Source organism: Heterodontus francisci, chromosome 18 (assembly GCF_036365525.1).
Source record: "Heterodontus francisci isolate sHetFra1 chromosome 18, sHetFra1.hap1, whole genome shotgun sequence".
Taxonomy (NCBI): domain Eukaryota; kingdom Metazoa; phylum Chordata; class Chondrichthyes; order Heterodontiformes; family Heterodontidae; genus Heterodontus; species Heterodontus francisci.
The window spans coordinates 26,770,649-26,788,919 of NC_090388.1; the positions used below are offsets into that span (position 1 = coordinate 26,770,649).

Here is an 18,271-nt window from a genome sequence, read left to right on the forward strand (position 1 = left end):
GACTACAGGTCAATTAGTTTAATATCAGTAGTGGGTAAGGTTTTAGAAACAACAATCAGGGAAAAATCAACAGGCACTTGGAGAGGTTTGAGTTAATTAACGATAGCCAGCACAGATTTGTAAAATGCAGATCATGCTTGCCTAATCTAATTAAATTTTTTTATGAATTAACAGAGAAGGTTGATGAAGGCAAAGCATTGGAGGTTGTCCATATGGATGTTAAGAAAGTGTTTGATAAAATACCACATAAAAGGCTGGTTAACAAAATTGAGACTCACGGAATAGGATGGTCAGTGTCCAATTGGATAAAAATTTGGCTCAAGGGCAGACAACAGCAAGTTGTGGTAAAAGGTTTTTTTTCAGACTGGAGGATGGTAGACACTGGGGTTTACCAAGGGTCAGTGCTAGGAGCATTGCTTTTTTTTTAGGTATATATAGATGACTTGAATATTGGAATACAGCATAAAATATCAAAACTTCCCGATGATACCAAACTTGGAGGAATGGAAAACAGTGAGAATGATACAAACCGCCTGCAATAGGACATAGATAGGCTAGTGGAATGGGAAAAGAAGTGGTAGATGGAATTTAATACAGACAAGTGTGAGGTGATGCATTTTGGGAGGGATAGTATGAGGTAATATAGACTTAATGGCGCAGTTCTAATAAGTGTGCAGGAACAAAGGGACCTGGGGGTGCATGTGAATTGATCTTTGAAGGTGGCAGGATATATTGAGAGGGTGGTTAGCAAATCATATGAGATCTTGGACTTCATAAATAGAGGCATCAAGTACAAGAGCAGGGAAGTTATGCTGAACGTTTGTAAAGCTCTGGTTATGCCCTAACTAGAGTATTGCGTCCAATTCTGGTCACCGCACTTTAGGAACGGTGTGAGGGTCCTTGCGAGGGTGCAGAGGAGGTTTACCAGAATGGTTCCAGGGATGGGGGATTTTAATTACAAGGTTAGGTTGGAAAAGCTGCTGTTGTTCTCCCTGGAGCAAAGGAGTTTGAGGGGAGATTTGATAGAGGTGTACAAGATTATGACAGCCTTAGATAAGATAAACAAGAAAACACTGTTCCCATTAACAGATGGTGCAAGGACTAGGGAACACAGCTTTAATGTTTTAGGCAAGAGATGCAGGGGAATATGAGGAAGAACTTTGTTACGCAGTGAGTGGTAATGACCTTGAACTCACTGCCCACGAGGGTGGTGGAAGCGGAGATAATTAATGATTTCAAAAGGAAATTGGATGGGCACTTGAAAGAAACTTGGAGGGCTATGGGGATCAAGCGGGGGAGTGGGACAGACTAGATTGATCCGCGGGGAGCAGGCCTGGACACGATGGGCCGAATAAACTCTTTCTATGCTGTAAATGACTCTGACTTTATGACTCTCTCTGACTCCCTGCAAAGCTAGCATATCCTTCCTTAGGTAAGGAGACCAAAACTCTACACAGTACTCCAGGTGTGGTCTCACCAAGGGCCTATGCAATTGCAGTAAGATTTTTTCACTCTTATACTCCAATCCCTTTGTACCAAAGCCAATAAACCATTTGGTTTCCTAATTGCTTGCTGTACTGCATGTTAACTTTCTGCAATTCATGTACAAGGACACCTAGATTTCTCTGAATAAAAACATTTCCCTGTCTCTCATCCTTTAAAAAAATATTGTACTTTTCTACTTTTCCTTCCAAAGTGGATAACTTCCCCACTTTATATTCCATGTGCTATGTTCTTGCCCACTCACTTAACCCGTCTATATCCCTTTGCAGCCTCTTTGCGCCCCCCCCTCACAGCTTACTCCTGTGCTTACCGAGTCTACTTTACATCAATACACCATTTCTATTCGTTATCTGCACCAATCTCGGAGACGCCAGTTGGGGGCACCCGGCCGGGTTATGTTCTCAGGGTTATGGCATGGCCATTCTTAAGTAACAATATTACATAAATATTGGCCAATTCTAGTCCTTGGGTATCTCCTCAAGTATTAATGAGCTCCTGAATATATTTGCCAAGTTCACAGTACTTCTCTTATTTATTCCTCAAGATCTCTTGTTGTATGACAAGATTGCATCTTGGTGCTTATCTGCTTTCGGTGACTTATGTTTTACATTTTCTTCATGATTATCAATTTACTTTATAAATTTCTAAACAGCCGAGCCAACTTGCTTCTAGAATTTGGCATCATTCATTTGGATGATGATACTGAATAATTTGCTAACATTCACATTGGTGACCAGCCTGCCAGTTTTGCCCTTTTGAGCTGGAATAAGCATAGCAAAAACGTTTTTTTCCGGATTCCTTTATTTTGTTAACTTCCATACTTCTCAGTAACCCTTGTTAGTAGCCTTAATTAACTTAATTTCCTTCATTTCCCGACTCTTTACATTGTGTAAAATTCCTTCTGCATTTGCTCTATGCTTTTATTTACTTACTAAGTCATTTTGACATTCATAGATATTATCTAATGATTTCGAAGTGGCATGGATTTCAGCTGGATCCTTAAAAATTTCTGAAAATTATTTCTCTGTAGTTTCAGTCTCTAATCTCCAAACAAATCTTTAATAGTTCCTCACTCATGATAAAAAAGTGATCTTCTGAAGTTCACCACTTGATTTCTAACATTCTTGTTGGTAATCCTCATAAACATGTCAAATAAAATATTATGATTGCTTGTGCTTAAATAATCATTCACAACCTATTTAATGACCATTTCCAACTCATTAATAAATTCTAAACCTAATAAATCATTTTTCTTTGTGCACTGGTTGTCAAGCTGCATCAAAAGGCAATGCTAGACTACCTTAGTAAATATGGTTCCTCCTCCAGATAGAAATTGTTCTATTAGACAGCTAGTAGACAAATAATTCACCTATTGTTTTCACTGGAACGACGAAGGTGGAGGGGCGACATGATAGACGTTTACAAAGTTATAAGCGGCATGGATAGAGTGGATAGTCAGAAGCTTTTTCTCAGGGTGGAAGAGTCAGTTACTAGGGGACATAGGTTTAAGGTGAGAGGGGCAAAGTTTAGAGGGGATGTGCGAGGCAAGTTCTTTACACAGAGGTTGGTGAGTGCCTGGAACTTGTTGCCGGGGGAGGTGGTGGAAGCAGGTACCATAGAGATGTTTAAGAGGCATCTTGACAAATACATGAATAGGATGGGAATAGAGAGATACGGACCCCGGAAGTGCAGAAGGTTTTAGTTTAGGCAGGCATCAAGATCGGCGCAGGCTTGGAGGGCCGAATGGCCTGTTCCTGTGCTGTACTGTTCTTTGTTCTTTTGTTCTTTATGACTGCAGCTATTTTTCTCCTGTAAGAGAGGAGAGAAACTAATTGAAAATAAAAGAGGAAGGAAGAATAAATATATATTTTTTAAAGTATTTGCAAGTACCTATGTTTGTTCAAGTGAAAGTATTTTTTTCAAACAATAGACCATTTTATTAACAAGTGCAGCCATGCCACTAAGTAGAGCCCCAAATTATAAAGCACAAAGCTTCTCCTCCTGTATTTGATTTAACATGTTCCAACATATATATTCTTTCAGATTATTGGAGCAGTCATTTTAGCATGTGGCATTTGGATCTTATGGGATGAGAACAGTTTTATTACCACACTGTGTGAGTACTTTTTGTTACTGTACATTAAGAAGATACTGGGAAAAAATAATAACACAGAATAAGAGAGAGGAAACTTTAAGCAGCTTCATGTGTGACACTAACAATTTTTGTACGTTCTTTAAAACAATTCATTGCAATTAAGTGCAATGCAGCTACCCATACTTCAAATACAGCTTGGTTTATTTTCATGTTTGTATATAATTAACAGTGGGAAGTGGTGAAATACCATGCACCTTAAAGAGGTTATTTTCTGGATTTCACTATTCCAAAGTGCATATTGTCAATAATAAAATATTTTCTCTCAGTAACACTCATCATGGATGTATATTAACATCATTAGCATCACCCTGAGTTTAAAAATAAGTCACTGAAAATTCAAGACAAAGGTGTATTCTCTTCTGTGATCCCACTTGAAAATGGATAACATCAAGATGGAGAATGAGGGAAAATTCAGGTGGAATTCAGGAACAGGCAGAACTCCTGCCCTGTTGGAACACTGCTTGGTAGAAAGAGAATCCCAGCAGAATTTTCATTCTACACATATGGCATAAAAAGACTGACAATTTAAATTCACATAACGTAGAAAATATGCATATTTAAGCTGTAAAATAGGTTATACTGCTTAGCTGTATACTCATTTGGTTTAACATTTTAAAAAGCCCACACTTTTCCCCATTTACTTCTGTGGAAGTTTACTCTATTGTATCTCCACTTATACCATTGAAATTTGTCAATTGTTGACTCCTTGGCCGGGATTTTATGCGCAGGCGAAGGCCCTGTCCACCAGCCAGAAAGTCAGAGGAAACCCCACCTTGGCCGGTTCTGGGAACCCAGATTGGATTTTACGTGCAACTGGCAATTAACTGCCTGACATTAGAGCTCACGTCCCTTTAAGGGACAAGATCCTGCCTCCATAAGCTGCTAGCCAGTTGGAGGGCCAGCAGCTCTTCAGTCCCAGCAGTGCCACTCGCTGTTCCTGCCACTGGTGAATTTCCCCAGGCAGGGTGGAGGGCGGCCCCAAGAACCCACCCAATTGGTTAACAAATTTAAGTAAGGTCGTTAAAGAGCTTATTGAGAGCTTCTTGAGATTTTGGTGCAGGTGCACGGGCTGCACGCTGGGTCAGGAGCAGACCAGGTACATGGAGATGGCAACACAGCGGGGAGCCAGTCATGGCAGCCCCAAATGATTAGTTGTGTCATAAAAGGGGGACGGGCTAAGAAGATGACTCGGCCATTGGCACACAGGTGCCATCGGGTCAGCCCAGGTTGCGGGGAGAGTGGTCAAAAAGTGCTTGGGCAGTACAGGGGGTTATTGCCCTCCTGGCATGCGGGGGCATAAGAGGAGGGGGCAAGGCTTCCAGGCACAATTGGGAGGCTACCTGAGTGCAAAGAAGGCAGCAGCTGACATTGGGAGCATAACTCTCAGATTTTGGATCCAGTGGCGACGAGGGGCAACATCTTCCGCAGGATGGGCAGAGCCCCAGGCATCAGGAGGGCAGGGGAGAGGGATGAGGGGCAGGAAGGCAATGGAGGCCACACCCCCAGCGTAGGATTTACCACCGAAGATGGAACTACCTGGACATGTCAGAGAATAAATGCCAAAGGAGATTGCAACTCATTAGGCAGATGGTCACAGACATCTGTGCCCTTGTCGCAGAAGACCTTGCATCTTGCAGCACTGCTTACCGTGCTCTGAGTGGCCGTTAAAGTCACTGTGGCCTTGAACTTCTTCACCTCTGGCTCCTTCCAAGGATCAGCAGCGGACCTTGGTGGCATCTTGCAAATAGTTGCACATCTCATTACATCTCACAGGTCACTAATGCCCTATTTGCGAGAGCTGGACAGTACATTCAATTCCAGACAGTTACAGCCTCACAGGCACAGAGGACATTGGGTTTCGCAATTGCTGGATTCCCCCAGGTGCGGGTCCTCATCAATTGCACTTATGTGGTCATCAAGGTACCCAGGGACCGGGCGGTGAGATTAATCAACAGGAAAGGCTTCCACTCCCCCAATCTTCAACTGGTCTATGACCAGAACAAGAGCTTCCTCTGTGTGTGTGCTTGCTTTTCCGGCAACTGCCCTGACTCCTTCATCCTCTGGCAGTCCAGGCTGCCGCAGCTCTTGATTCCACCCCTCAAGCTACATGGATAGATTTGAGGGGATGACAGATATCTCTTGAAGAGATGGTTATTCATTCCTCTATGAGAACCTGAGACAGAGGCACAGAGGTGCTACGATCTAAGCCATCTGCTCACTAGTATCAGCATCAAGCAGACCATTGGACTTCTGAAGATGCAGTTCCAGTGCTGGGACCAGTCGGATGGCATCCACCAGTGCACACCTGCAAGGGTTCTTTGCATTGTGATGGTCTTCTGCGCTCTCCATAACATGGCCCTCCAGAGAGGTGTGGGCCTTGAAGAAGGTCAAGCCCTGGAACGTCAAAGCTCATCAGAGGAAGAGGAGGAGGAGGAGGAAAATGCAGACAACAGAGGTGCTCTGGCTGCTTTGACCTGGCGCAGGCATCGAGGGTCTTGTCAGGGATCATCTTATTCAGACTTGTTTCAGCTGAGCCCCTCTAACCCAGGGAAAACGCCATGGTCCTTTGAGCTGCCTGTGAGAACACTTGTATTAAAGACGCAGCCTGGGACAGATCATCAAATCATCAAATAAGGCCATTTGGGTGGAGCTCAGAAATAAAAAAGGGGCAGCCACACTACGAGGAGTGTACAATAGACCCCCAAATAGTGAGAGGGAGGTAGAAGAACAAATATGTAGGCAAATGTATGAGTGCAAAAACTATAGGGCAATAATAGTTGGGAATTTCAACTGCCCTGTTATCAACTGGGATACAAACAGTGTAAAGGGCACAGAGGGGACAAAATTCTTGAACTGCATTCAAGAGAGCCTTTTTAGCCAGCACGTAACAAGCCCAATGAGAGGGGCCGCAATTCTAGATTTAGTCATCGGTAATGAAGCTGGGCAAGTGGAGGAAGTAACAGTGGGTGACCATTTTGGAGATAGTGACCATAATAATGGTTTTAGCATAATTATGGAAAAGGACAAAGATAAAACAGGAGTAAGAGTTCTAAATTGGGGGGAAGGCAAATTTTAAGAAGCTGAGAGGTGACCTGGCAAAAGTGGACTGGATGCAGCTACTTGAAGGAAAAACAGTGGCAAACCAGTGGGAGGCATTCAAAAGCGGGATTCTACAGGCACAGTGTAGGCATATCCCCACAAAGATAAAGGGTGGTGCAGCCAAATCTAGAGCTCCCTGGTTATCTAGAAGCTTATAGGGTAAGTTAATGCAGAAAAAGAAAGCTTTGACGATCATAAAAATCTTAATACTTTAGAAATCCTAGAGAAGTATAGAAAGTGCAGGGGTGAAGTAAAAAAGGAAATTATAAAAGCAAAGAGAGGACATGAAAAATTATTGGCAGGTAAAATCAGGGAAAACCCAAAGTTGTTTTATCAGTACATTAAGAGCAAGAGGATAACTAAGGAAAGGGTAGGGCCTATCAGAGATGTACAAGGGAACTTATGTGTGGATGCAGAAGATATGGGCAGGGTTCTTAATGAGTTTTTTGTCTCTATCTTCACAAAGGAGAGGGCTGATCTAGACGTTGTAGTTAAAGAGGAGGAGTGTGAAAGATTATATGTGATAAGTATAATGTACTAGAGGGTCTGACATCCTTGAAAGTGGATAAATTGCCAGGGCCGGATGGATTGCATCCCAGGTTGTTAAAGGAAGCCAGGGAGGAAATAGCGGATGCGCTGAGGATCATCTTCAAATCCTTACTAGATACTGGAGAGGTACCAGATGACTGGAGGTCTGCGACTGTTGTACCATTGTTTAAAAAGGGTGCGAGGGATAGTCCAAATAATTATAGGCAGGTCAGTCTGACCTCGGTGGTGGATAAATTGTAAGAATCTATTCTGAGGGACAGGATAAACTGCCACTTAGAAAGGCACGGATTAATCAGGAATAGTCAGCATGGATTTGTTAAAGGAAGGTCATGTCTTACTAACTTAATTGAGTTTTTTGAGGAAGTAACAAGAAGTATTGATGAGCAAAGTGCAGTGGATGTGGCCTACATGGACTTTAGTAAGGCATTTGACAAGGTCCCACAGGGCAGACTGGTCAGAAAAATTAAAGCCCATGGGATACAGGGGAATGTGGCAGGTTGGATCCAGAATTGGCTCAGGGCCAGGAAACAAAAGGTAGTAGTCAATGGATGTTTTTGTGAATGGAAAGCTGTTTCCAGTGGCATTCCACAGGGCTCAGTGTTGGGTCCCTTGCTGTTTGTGGTATATATTAATGATTTAGACTTAAATGTGGGGGGCATGATTAGGAAATTTGAAGATGACACAAAAACTGGCCGTGTAGTTGATAGTGAAGAGGATAGCTGTAGACTCCAGAAAGATATCAATGGTTTGATTGAGTGGGCAGAAAAGTGGCAAATGGAATTCAACCCAGATAAGTGTGAGATAATGCATTTGGGGAGGACAAATAAAGTGAGGGAATACACAATAAACGGGAGGATATTGAGAGGGGTAGAAGAAGTGAGAGACCTTGGAGTGCATGTCCACAGGTCCCTGAAGGTGGCAGGACCGGTAGACAGAGTGATATAAAAGAATAGAGATAGATAAGGATGCAATGCTGGAACTGTATAAAACACTGGTTAGGCCCCAGTTGGAGTATCGCGTACAGTTCTGGTCACATTACTGAAAGAACATAATTGCTCTGGAGAGAATACAGAGGAAATTTACAAGAATATTGCTAGGCTTGAAAGTTGCAGCGATGAGGAAAGATTGGATAGGCAAGGTTTGTTTTCCTTAGAACAGTGGAGGCTGAGGGGTGACTTAATAGAGGTGTAAAAAATTATGAGGGGTCTAGATAGAGAGCGGAGAGGTCCATTACCAGGGGGCATAGATTTAAGGTGATTGGTCGAAGGATTAGAGCGGACATGAGGAAAAACTTTTTCACCCAGAGGGTGGTGGGTGTCTGGAATTCACTGCCAGGAATGGTGGTGGAGGCAGAAACCCTCAATTCTTTTAAAAGGTAGCTGGACATGCACTTGAAGTGCTGTAGCCAGCAAGGCTATGGACCAGTTTCCGGAAAGTGGGATTAGATTGGGTGGCTAGTTTTATCAGCGGGTGCGGACATGATGGGCTGAATGGCCTCGTTCGGTGCCGAAACTTTTCTATGGTTCTAACTTTTCACACTAATCTGCCCAGAAGTTGTTCACAGATCTTAGTTCCCCTTTACCACTTCCTCCCTCTTGTCCCACCATTACTAAAAGGAAGCTCATACGTCTGGCTTCATGTTCATATTTACATGGTTCTCAAAAAGACAAATGGCTGAATTTAATGGAGCCAGCAGGGGTCCTGACGCTGGGCCGAAAAGACAATGGGAACCCCGTTACAGCTGTTTGGAGCACCCCCGCCTGGTGAAATTTAATGGCGCTCAGGCAATTAATTGCCTGGCGCCAGGGTCTCTGTCCCTTTAAGGACGGGGATCCTGCCTCCAAGAGCTGCTGGCCAATCAGAGGGCTGGTAGCTCAGTAGTATCTACAGTGCCACTGGAAAGGGTGGCCACTGCCTGTACTATACCAGGCATGGTACCAGGCCCATCTCTGGAGCCCTGGACCCCAGACAAGTGTGGTGGAGCTGCCGGGGCCAATCTGGCAGGGTCCAGTAAAGTGGGGCGGGGAGGAAGATGAATGTTGAGGGCTGGTGGTGTGTTCGTGGAGGTGTGGCCTTTGCTACCAGAGGCTCTCCATGAGCCCCAGATTGCCCATAAAGGATGCTTCCACCCAAGCTTGCATCAAGGCCACCTTATTTCATCGGCAGCTTCCCCATGTGGCAGAGGACCCCGCCACTGGTGTAATTCCAGCAGTGTCAGGAAGAAACCCTTAAGTGGCCATTAGTTGGCCACTTGAGGGCTTCAATTGGCCTCAGGGTGGGAAGACCATCTTCAGCATTTTCTGCCGCTGACTTAATCGCAGGGTGACAGGAAGGCGATGGGCACTCTGCCCCCCTGCTTTCCATTGCTATTTTAATGGGCCCCCTGCCTCCCCTCCCATCTCTCAAGAGCCCATAAAATACCACCCAAAAAGTGAAGTTACATGTGATAGAAACCCTAGTGACCCATGAGGTTGGGGCAGACTCTCATTTGTCTGAGCTTGCAGCTGCAATGCACATGGAGGGCATCCCCATCATGGAGGTGGGAACACCTCCAGAGGCTACTGCACCAATGTCATTGTAGACACAGCCTCCATCACTCAGCCCTGCTGCACAGATGGTCCCTCAGTCAGAGGGGCCGATGAGGCCGATGATGATCGTGCCCTGTGAGGGGTTGCACCCTCATCCTTCTTGGTGAATGCCTCAGTCCTTGACAGGTGCTCCGGATGGCTGGAAGGGAGCACCAGCTGGGGCGCAACTGGCATCCCATCCAAACATCCTTATGCCATCAGAGCCACTGACCATCCAAGACTACATAGTGTATTCTGTACACGTCATGTGCTGCTGTAAATGACTCTCCACGAGGTTGGCCACTGTCAATGGAGGAGCTCATCACCCAGTATTACCCTGTCTAAGCGTGTGGAAGGATTCACCAAGGTGACTGTATCTGTGCTGGTGCAGGATGCGCTTGTAAGTTGTGACAGTGCTTGCTCTGAGGGCTGCTCTGGCAGCGCTTGGCCCAGTGATGGTACAGGAATCAGTCTTTGAGCTGTGACATCTGCACTTGTGAGAGACAAAAGAAGAGATCATGAGAGCTAGCCTTGGAGAGGAGAAGCCTCTGCAGTGCTGAAGTTTCTCAATGCAGCTGAGTCTTTGGCATGCTGTCAGACGGGGAGGAGTGCAATGCACCCCCTTAATGTACACATTCCAATTTGTCTTCACCCTCTCCACCACAGATGCCCATCTCGCCTTCTCCAACTTGCTCCTGGTCAGCGACCCTGGCAACTCCTTGGCTTCCTCTTCCATTGTGGTGATGATTTGCTATTCTGATATGAATGTGAAACTAAAAAGCTGCAGTTTGGAAAGAGAAGGTTACTCAAAATTTAAGAATTATACTCTATGATTACTAATGTACTTGAAGCTTTATTTTAACAATGCATAATAAGAAGCTTTGTTTTCTTTGCAAATGTGACACATGTTGGGACTTTAAGGGATGGTAATATAATCTTTAATCTAAATTTGTGGTTGAGAGTTGCAAGGCTATTCAAACCAGGAGCGTTGATAATTTAAATGAAATACAGGAAGCTATGCTATATACAGATGTACAGAAAACTGACTGAACCTGACCAGCATGCATTGTGAAGGCCAAAAGTGCTTTGAGCTAAATTAATCTGTTAACAGCTGCAAGCTGTCTTCATTAAAGATAAACAAAGACACTGGTGAAAAAAAACACTTTAAGGCTATGGAATGTTTAGCAAAAAGCAGAAAAGTTGTAAAAATCTAATCAAAAGCAGACATACTTCGAAGCTATGGTTCACTTTGATGCTGAGTTAAAACATTGGAAAAAACGCATGTACGCAAAAACATGGACCCTTAGTGTCTAAAAATACAAAGTCAAGAGACTGATCATGCTTGAAAACGTTAAATTAGCTGGCCTAAGTAGTCCAAAGTGTTTTGAAAAGCTGCTAGAAAGTGATAAACTGACATTGATTGATGATATCAGAGTTTGCCTTCTTTTGAAATGCAGAGAAACTGACATCACAAGAAGCTATGTTTTTCTATTATATATACTTTTTCAGATAAACTCTGTCTTTAATTCACCAGGCAACAGTTTGTAAGAAGTCCATAATCTGGGGGACTCTGATGTTTTAATTGTCCTGTAGTTTAATTGTCCTCTGCACCCAGGAAAGGAAGCTGCCATTGTGTTTACTGATAAAGATCTTAAAGGCATCTGTAACATCCACGAGAGGTGAAGATTTTACTGAGGGAACTATAAACATATGCTCATTGTCAAGGCAATTTCTGATATCATAATTTAAACAAAGAATTAGATGCCTCATTGGACAATTGTAGTTTAAGGTGGATTTTGATAGGACAGTACAATCTTGTCAATGAAACAGCCTGCCCATCTTGGAAAGAAAGGTATAAAAATCATTGCAAATAGTGATTCAGTGCTTAAGCCAGGGAATTTGGTCAGTTGCAAAGAGTACGATCAATGGGAAGTGACCCCTTGTTGGGTGATCATATGTATAACTCTTTGTAAAGTATTTGTGACTAATAGGTGTTTTGTAGTATTAACTGATATTCCTAACAAACATAGTAAAGACATGAGTGTTTAATTTGAGCTTTGAGTGTTGTCTCATTATTTCTCATAATTCTCGTATTAGAACAGTAAACTGTCCAGGGGGTAGAAGGTTACATCTTACAGGACAAATATGAAAGTACATTTTCTGAGTTTCTGTATTAATTGCTTTCTCAATTATTCAGTTCCTACAGAAGACCAAGATAACATTTTAAGCATTAGTGCCTACTGTTTCCTTGCGATTGGTATCACTGTTATCATAGTGTCCTTGGTGGGATGTATGGGAAGTATAAAAGAAGTGAAATGCTTGTTTAATCTGGTAAGTTCAGTACACTTTAAACCTTCCTGGCATCAATGTAAAAATGATGTTCTGTATAGCCTTTATTTTATAATAGCATGTTTTTGTAAATATTACACTGATATTATGTCTGACAATAGCAGATACAAAGCCTGTTTTCCATTACTGGTCAAAAATTATGATTGAAGAAATACTATATTACCCTTGGATAAGTAACAATGATATGATTGCTTATTATAAGCTTTGGTTTAATCCCACCAGAATGACTATTTTACTTTTTATTTTCATTGAACTAAATTAAAATTCTTCCCATGTTGGTTGTTGTTGGTTTACACTGTATATGATGTATTATCTTATGTAACTAAAATATATATTAAGAATAAATAATAACAATAATTAATAATTTGATAAATCTCTTCTACCAAAATAACTCCTACTGTGGTAAGATCGCCACAATATTGACGACGTGCCATTTATACATGGACAGCATCACTTAATTTCTTTTTTTCACTTCTCAGGAATGCCACATTTATTGCACATGCGCCTTCTTCTTGAGAAGCTGTTTTTACAACTGAGTGTTTGCTTGGTCACTTCAAAGGGCATTAAGATTCAATCATTTGTCTGGGATTGGAGTCGCATAAGGGGCAGACCTGGCAGGGTTGGCTGGTTCCCTTCACTGAAGGGTGTTAGAAAACCAATTGGTAGCTTTCACACTCATTCTTTCTGGTGCTAACTTACAAACGACCAGATTTTAGAGGGTATTTTAACTCCCAGTAGGAAAGCCAGAGGGTCACCCACCCATGGGCTGCAGTATGAGGCCCAGGCCACTTTAATAGCCAGGCCTCATTAACAGCCAGCAGGTTGACCAAAATGGACATTCAGAGCAGCTTGTTGACTTTGGGCCTATGAAGGTCAAGTGGCTCAGAGACCACCAGGCCAGAAGTCAGGCAAGTCACAGTGAATGGTTGGTGGGAGGTTTATGAGGGTTTTGGAGGTTTTAAGGGAAGGGGCATTTACTCTCAGGGTAATTTTGACTTTGTGCAAAAGTGTAAAATGAGTAATAGCAAATCGGCAGTCTGTTTTACATCTCTCCCGATTTTTATTTACCCTCTTATTGACTTCAATGGAATAAAAATCCGAAGAGGTGTAAAATGGGCAGATGATTTTCTATTACCCATTCTACACTACTGCACAAAATCAAATTTACCCCCTCTTTCTAATATGGAATCAAATAGTTCAACAGGTTAGGAAATGCTGTTGGAGCTGTTGCACTGATTTATGTATTTATTTATTTTCAGTACTTCTTCTTTCTGATCCTCATTTTTATTCTTCAACTTGCTATTGGATTGGCTGTAGTTTTTCAATATAGCAAGGTAAGTATGCATTTTGCTGTTATTTTCTAAACCCACTATGACAATTAATTAATAGGAGTATTACATGTTAATAAACGGATTAAGTCATAGTGAGGATGGTTGATCTTGAACTTGTTTGTTGTTGTGTAATAAATTGGATCTTTATAAATAAGCTATATTTGCATTTTATGAATAAGAACATAATCAGTAACAAACATTCTGATGATATTCTGTACTATTATGATCTTTGCCTGCTCCAGTTAACACACAATGCATCTCCAGCAAAATCCTTGAACTCATCTAGTCACATAGTTTAATCATTTAAACATTTAATACAGCAGTGTACAAATGAACATAATGTGATAAAGTGAGTGAAAGCAGAATATTAAATGTGAAAAAATGATATTCAGTCATTGCTACATCTCTCCAGCATTACGGCAACAATTATTTGTGTCTAACATTGATGTTATCACACACAAGATATTAATTTTACAGTGACAAGATTTTAAATACAGTTCTGTTTTGCATTAAAAAAGTACCTTATCTACTGGTGTCTGAAATAAGGCATGTATTATTTCCCATTCAAATCCCCTCTTCATATGATTTTTTAAAATGTTTGTTATTCTAGTGTTGAAAATGCCCAATTCCTGACATGCAGCATTCACAAATTCTGTTTAACAAAGAGGCTGGTGACAATCTTAAGGCCTGAATGACAGGCAGGAGCAAAAATAAGAACAAAGTTACAAGATTGATATCACATGAAATAAAACCTGAAGTTTTAATGTATTGCAGAACCACAATGTACTTAAAAACCAACCAAACCTGTTTGTAACATTATCTGAACCAGTTGATGCAGTTACTGAGGCACTTTCTCAAACATTGGGCTGCATTTTATTCTGAGTCACGGCAGAGGGCTGGAAGGCGGGGGTGGGGGTGGGGGTGGGGGAGACCCTGCCCTGGCTCTCCGTCAGATCCTCAAATCATTCCATGATGAGCAGCCAATTAACTGCCCACCGTCAGGGTTCCTTTAAGAGATGAGCTCCCACCTCCAAAGCGGCCCACCAATTGGAAGGCTGGAATCTCTCCAGTACCAGCAGCGCCACTGGGAATGGTGGCCACTGCTGGTACTGCCGGAGGCTCTGCAGTACTGAGAGAAGACCCTGGGAAAAGAGAAAGGGATCAAGGTTTGTTGGGGCCATTCAGGCAGGTCCCGGCAATGGGGTTGTGGCGGGTGGGTGTTGGTGAGGGCGGGGGGGGGTGTCTTCTGGGGGGGAATCAATTCTGAGAAACAGGACAAACTGTCACTTAGAAAGGCACGGATTAATCTGGGATAGTCAGCATCGATTTGTTAAGGGAAGGTCATGTCTCACTAAATTGATTGAGTTTTTTGAAGAAGTAACAAGGAGGATTGATGAGGGTAGTGTAGTGGACGTGGTCTACATGGATTTTAGTAATGCATTTGACAAGGTACCACATGTCAGACTGGTCAGTAAAATGAAAGCACAGGGGAATGTGGTGAGTTGAATCTAAAATTGGCTCAGAGACAGGAAACAAAGTGTAATGATCAGCAGAAGTTTTTGCGAATGGAAGGCAGTTTCCAGTGGCATTCCACAGGGCTCAGTGTTGGGTTCTTTGCTATTTGTGGTATATATAAATGATTTGGATTTAAATGTGGGAGGCATGATAGGGAAATTTGTAAATGACACAAAAATTGGCTGTGTAGTTGATAGTGAAGAGGATAGCTGTAGACTCCAGAATGATATCAATGGTTTGGTTGAGTGGGCGGAAAAGTGGCAAATGGAATTCAATCCGGAGAAGTTTGCGGTATGAATTTGGGGAGGACAAATACAGCAAGGGAATACACAATAAATTGGAGGATATTGAGAGGAGTAGGGAAGTGAGAGAACTTGGAGTGCATCTCCACAGGCCCCTGAAAGGTGGTAGGACAGGTAGATAAAGTGGTGAAGAAGGCATATGGAATGCTTTCCGTTATTGGCCGAGGTATAGAATATAAAATCAGGAATGTAATGCTGGAACTGTATAAAATGCTATTTAGGCCATAGCTGGAGTATTGCGTACAGTTCTGGTCACCACATTATAGGAAGGACATAATTTATCTGGAGAAAGTACAGAGGAGATTTACAAGAATGTTGCCAGGACTTGAAAATTGCAGCTATGGGGAAAGATTGGATAGGCTAGGGTTGTTTTCCTTAGAACAGAGGAGGCTGAGGGGTGACTTAATTGAGGTGTACAAAATTATGAGGGGCCTAGATAGGGTAGACAGGAAGACCTGTTTCCTCTAGCAGAGAGGTCAATTACCAGGCGGCACAAATTTAAGATGATTGGTCGAAGAATTAAAGGGGACGAGGAAAAACTATTTCAACCAGAGGGTGGTGGGTGTCTGGAATTCACTGCCAGGAATGGTGGTGGAGGTAGAAACTCTCAATTTATTTAAAAGATACCGAGACCTGCTCTTGAAGTGCTGTAACCTCCAAGGCTACAGACCAGATGCTGGAAGGTGGGATTAGATTGGGTGGATAGTTATTTTGGCCAGTGCAGACATGGGCTGAATGGCCTTGTTCTGTGCCATAACTTTTCTATGGTTCTATGGGAGCGATTGCCACCAGGGGCCCTCTGGGGGTCCTGGATTGCCCCCAAAGGAGGGACTCCCCCTCCCACCCCCCAAACCCACTAGGCTTTACCTGGCAGTGTCTCCCCATGGCGGCAGGACTCTCTGCCCTCCACAAAATTGAATTGGAGGTGGGAAAAGGCCCTTAAATGGCCATTAATTGGCTACTTAAGGGCCCCAATTAGCCTGGGGCGGGACTGTCGACCCCTTCCATTTTGTTGGCCTGCTTGCCTTCCATGCCCACTTCCAAGAAGACAATAAAATTCTGCCCATTTTCTCCATATTCAATTGTATGATTAGAATGACTCCTAATGCGTACGTGCCACATCAGTGGTGTTCATGAGTCACCATTGCACGAAGTGCTTTTCCATGTGGGTGTACTGCTTTCTCCCCCCCGGCAGCAACACTTAGTGATGTCACAGTGGGCTGTTATATTAACATCAGTGAATTAATCATCAGTACTTTAATTAGGGTAAAAAGATTTGTTTCTTTATTTTACTGATGTCATTATATCACGCACACAGGAAATTAATTGCTAGTTTGTAATGCCTTTTGGAAATCTACTTGTGAGTCAGTGTTTTGTGTTGAGAAGCAACTGATGTTCAGCAAACACAGAACCAACAGGCAGAAGCACGATACCAGTGGCTGGCACACAGAAGATGTTTTTATGTTATTGATTTAATTGCTAGCTGTGAATGTCTCAGATTCGGAATCTTTTTGTGCAACTACAAAAAATATTATCTCTAACTCACTCAGCAGCAGCTCTGTTGTGTTGCTGATCTTTGAAAGAAAGTTCAATCTAAATATGTTTAATTTTAACAGATTGTAACTGCAATAGATGAGAAAACCATTGAGGTCATTAAACAATATGGCAATGACAGCTTTTCAAAAGAATGCAGATGGAACCTTTTGGATGCCATACAGAAAGAAGTAAGTTTACAAAAAACAAACACACAAACAGTAATAATTGAAATGTTATAACTGGCAGCGTCATTCCCTTTGTCATAGTTATTACCATTCTTGATTACTTTGAAGAATCATGCACTGGTAATGTTACCCAAACTTCATGAACAAGCAGTCTGCAAAAAAGTCCAGGCCACTTTGATGTTCATTCGAGTAGCAGCCCATGCTCACAACATATCACAATACAGCTTGCATCTATTGCATATCATTCATCCTTCCAATGCTATTCACACTTGATAGCTCTCTACCCAGCACCTTTCTTCCATACCCCCGTTTCTACCTGTAGTTTTCAAGCACACAGATTGCCCCTTGTATTCTGATGTGGTGAACAGCCTTACTTGCCATCACTTATCAAGCTTGGCCAAGTTCAGGAGAGGGCTATTCAGACTGGCTTCTTTTCCCTTGGCTGCAGGTCCCTCAAGGCTCAAGTTCCAAGACTGCACTTAGAATTCTCTATGTGCTTATTCCAGGGATCTTCCTCATGGTTTTCTCCTACTTACCTCAAGGTCTATTTGCATTGAGCTCTGACTCTGGTGGCCCTTAAACTCAGTTTCCATGGCTCCATGAGGAAAGAGATTTTTCTAATCCGACCTGCACAGGACCCTAATTTGTATATGTTTCAGGAGGGCATGTGCTTGCCCATTTACAGGCTTACCTGAAAATTAGAGGGGCAAGGGCCTGAAGTTTGAAGGGGACCAACAGCAGTTTTAGATTCCTTTCTCCCACAACAATTTAGACTCTATTTACACCCGAATCGGCCATATTTCAGCAACCCTTTTTGCTTCAAAACCCATTCCCAAGTCCTGCTGGACCACAGTATCTCTCTCCTCAGACTTCCTCCCGTCCCCACTCCGAGATCCCCTGACTCCCTCCCATTAATCTCATTTCTCACAAGTCCTTAGACCACATGCCCAGTGACTCTGGATCCCATTAGAGCCCCCAAATGCTCCCAGACCTTGAACACCTTCATCTCCTAGGTCCCAGCATCCTCTCCCAGTGTTCCCAGTATGCAAGCCTACCCCATCCCAACCTGCCTCTCCCATGTTTCTGGAACTTTGTGAACCCCTCCCAATGCCCCAAACCCTGGAAACCCATCTCAAAATATTACTGGACCCTACTATTCCATCGCAGTGCTGTCAGTTCC

At 42.8% G+C, this 18,271-nt stretch overlaps 1 protein-coding gene across 4 annotated transcripts in view; it reads left to right on the forward strand.

Moving 5' to 3' along the window:
- Window positions 1-18,271, forward strand: part of LOC137379826 (CD82 antigen-like) — a 38,562-nt gene that overhangs the window by 10,009 nt on the left and 10,282 nt on the right. For all 4 annotated transcript variants that reach the window (XM_068051204.1, XM_068051203.1, XM_068051202.1 and 1 more), the window contains exons 3-6: window positions 3,547-3,619; window positions 12,071-12,204; window positions 13,482-13,556; window positions 16,987-17,094. In XM_068051204.1, the coding sequence (XP_067907305.1) occupies window positions 3,547-3,619; window positions 12,071-12,204; window positions 13,482-13,556; window positions 16,987-17,094 (390 nt within the window). The remainder of the gene's footprint in view (window positions 1-3,546; window positions 3,620-12,070; window positions 12,205-13,481; window positions 13,557-16,986; window positions 17,095-18,271) is intronic.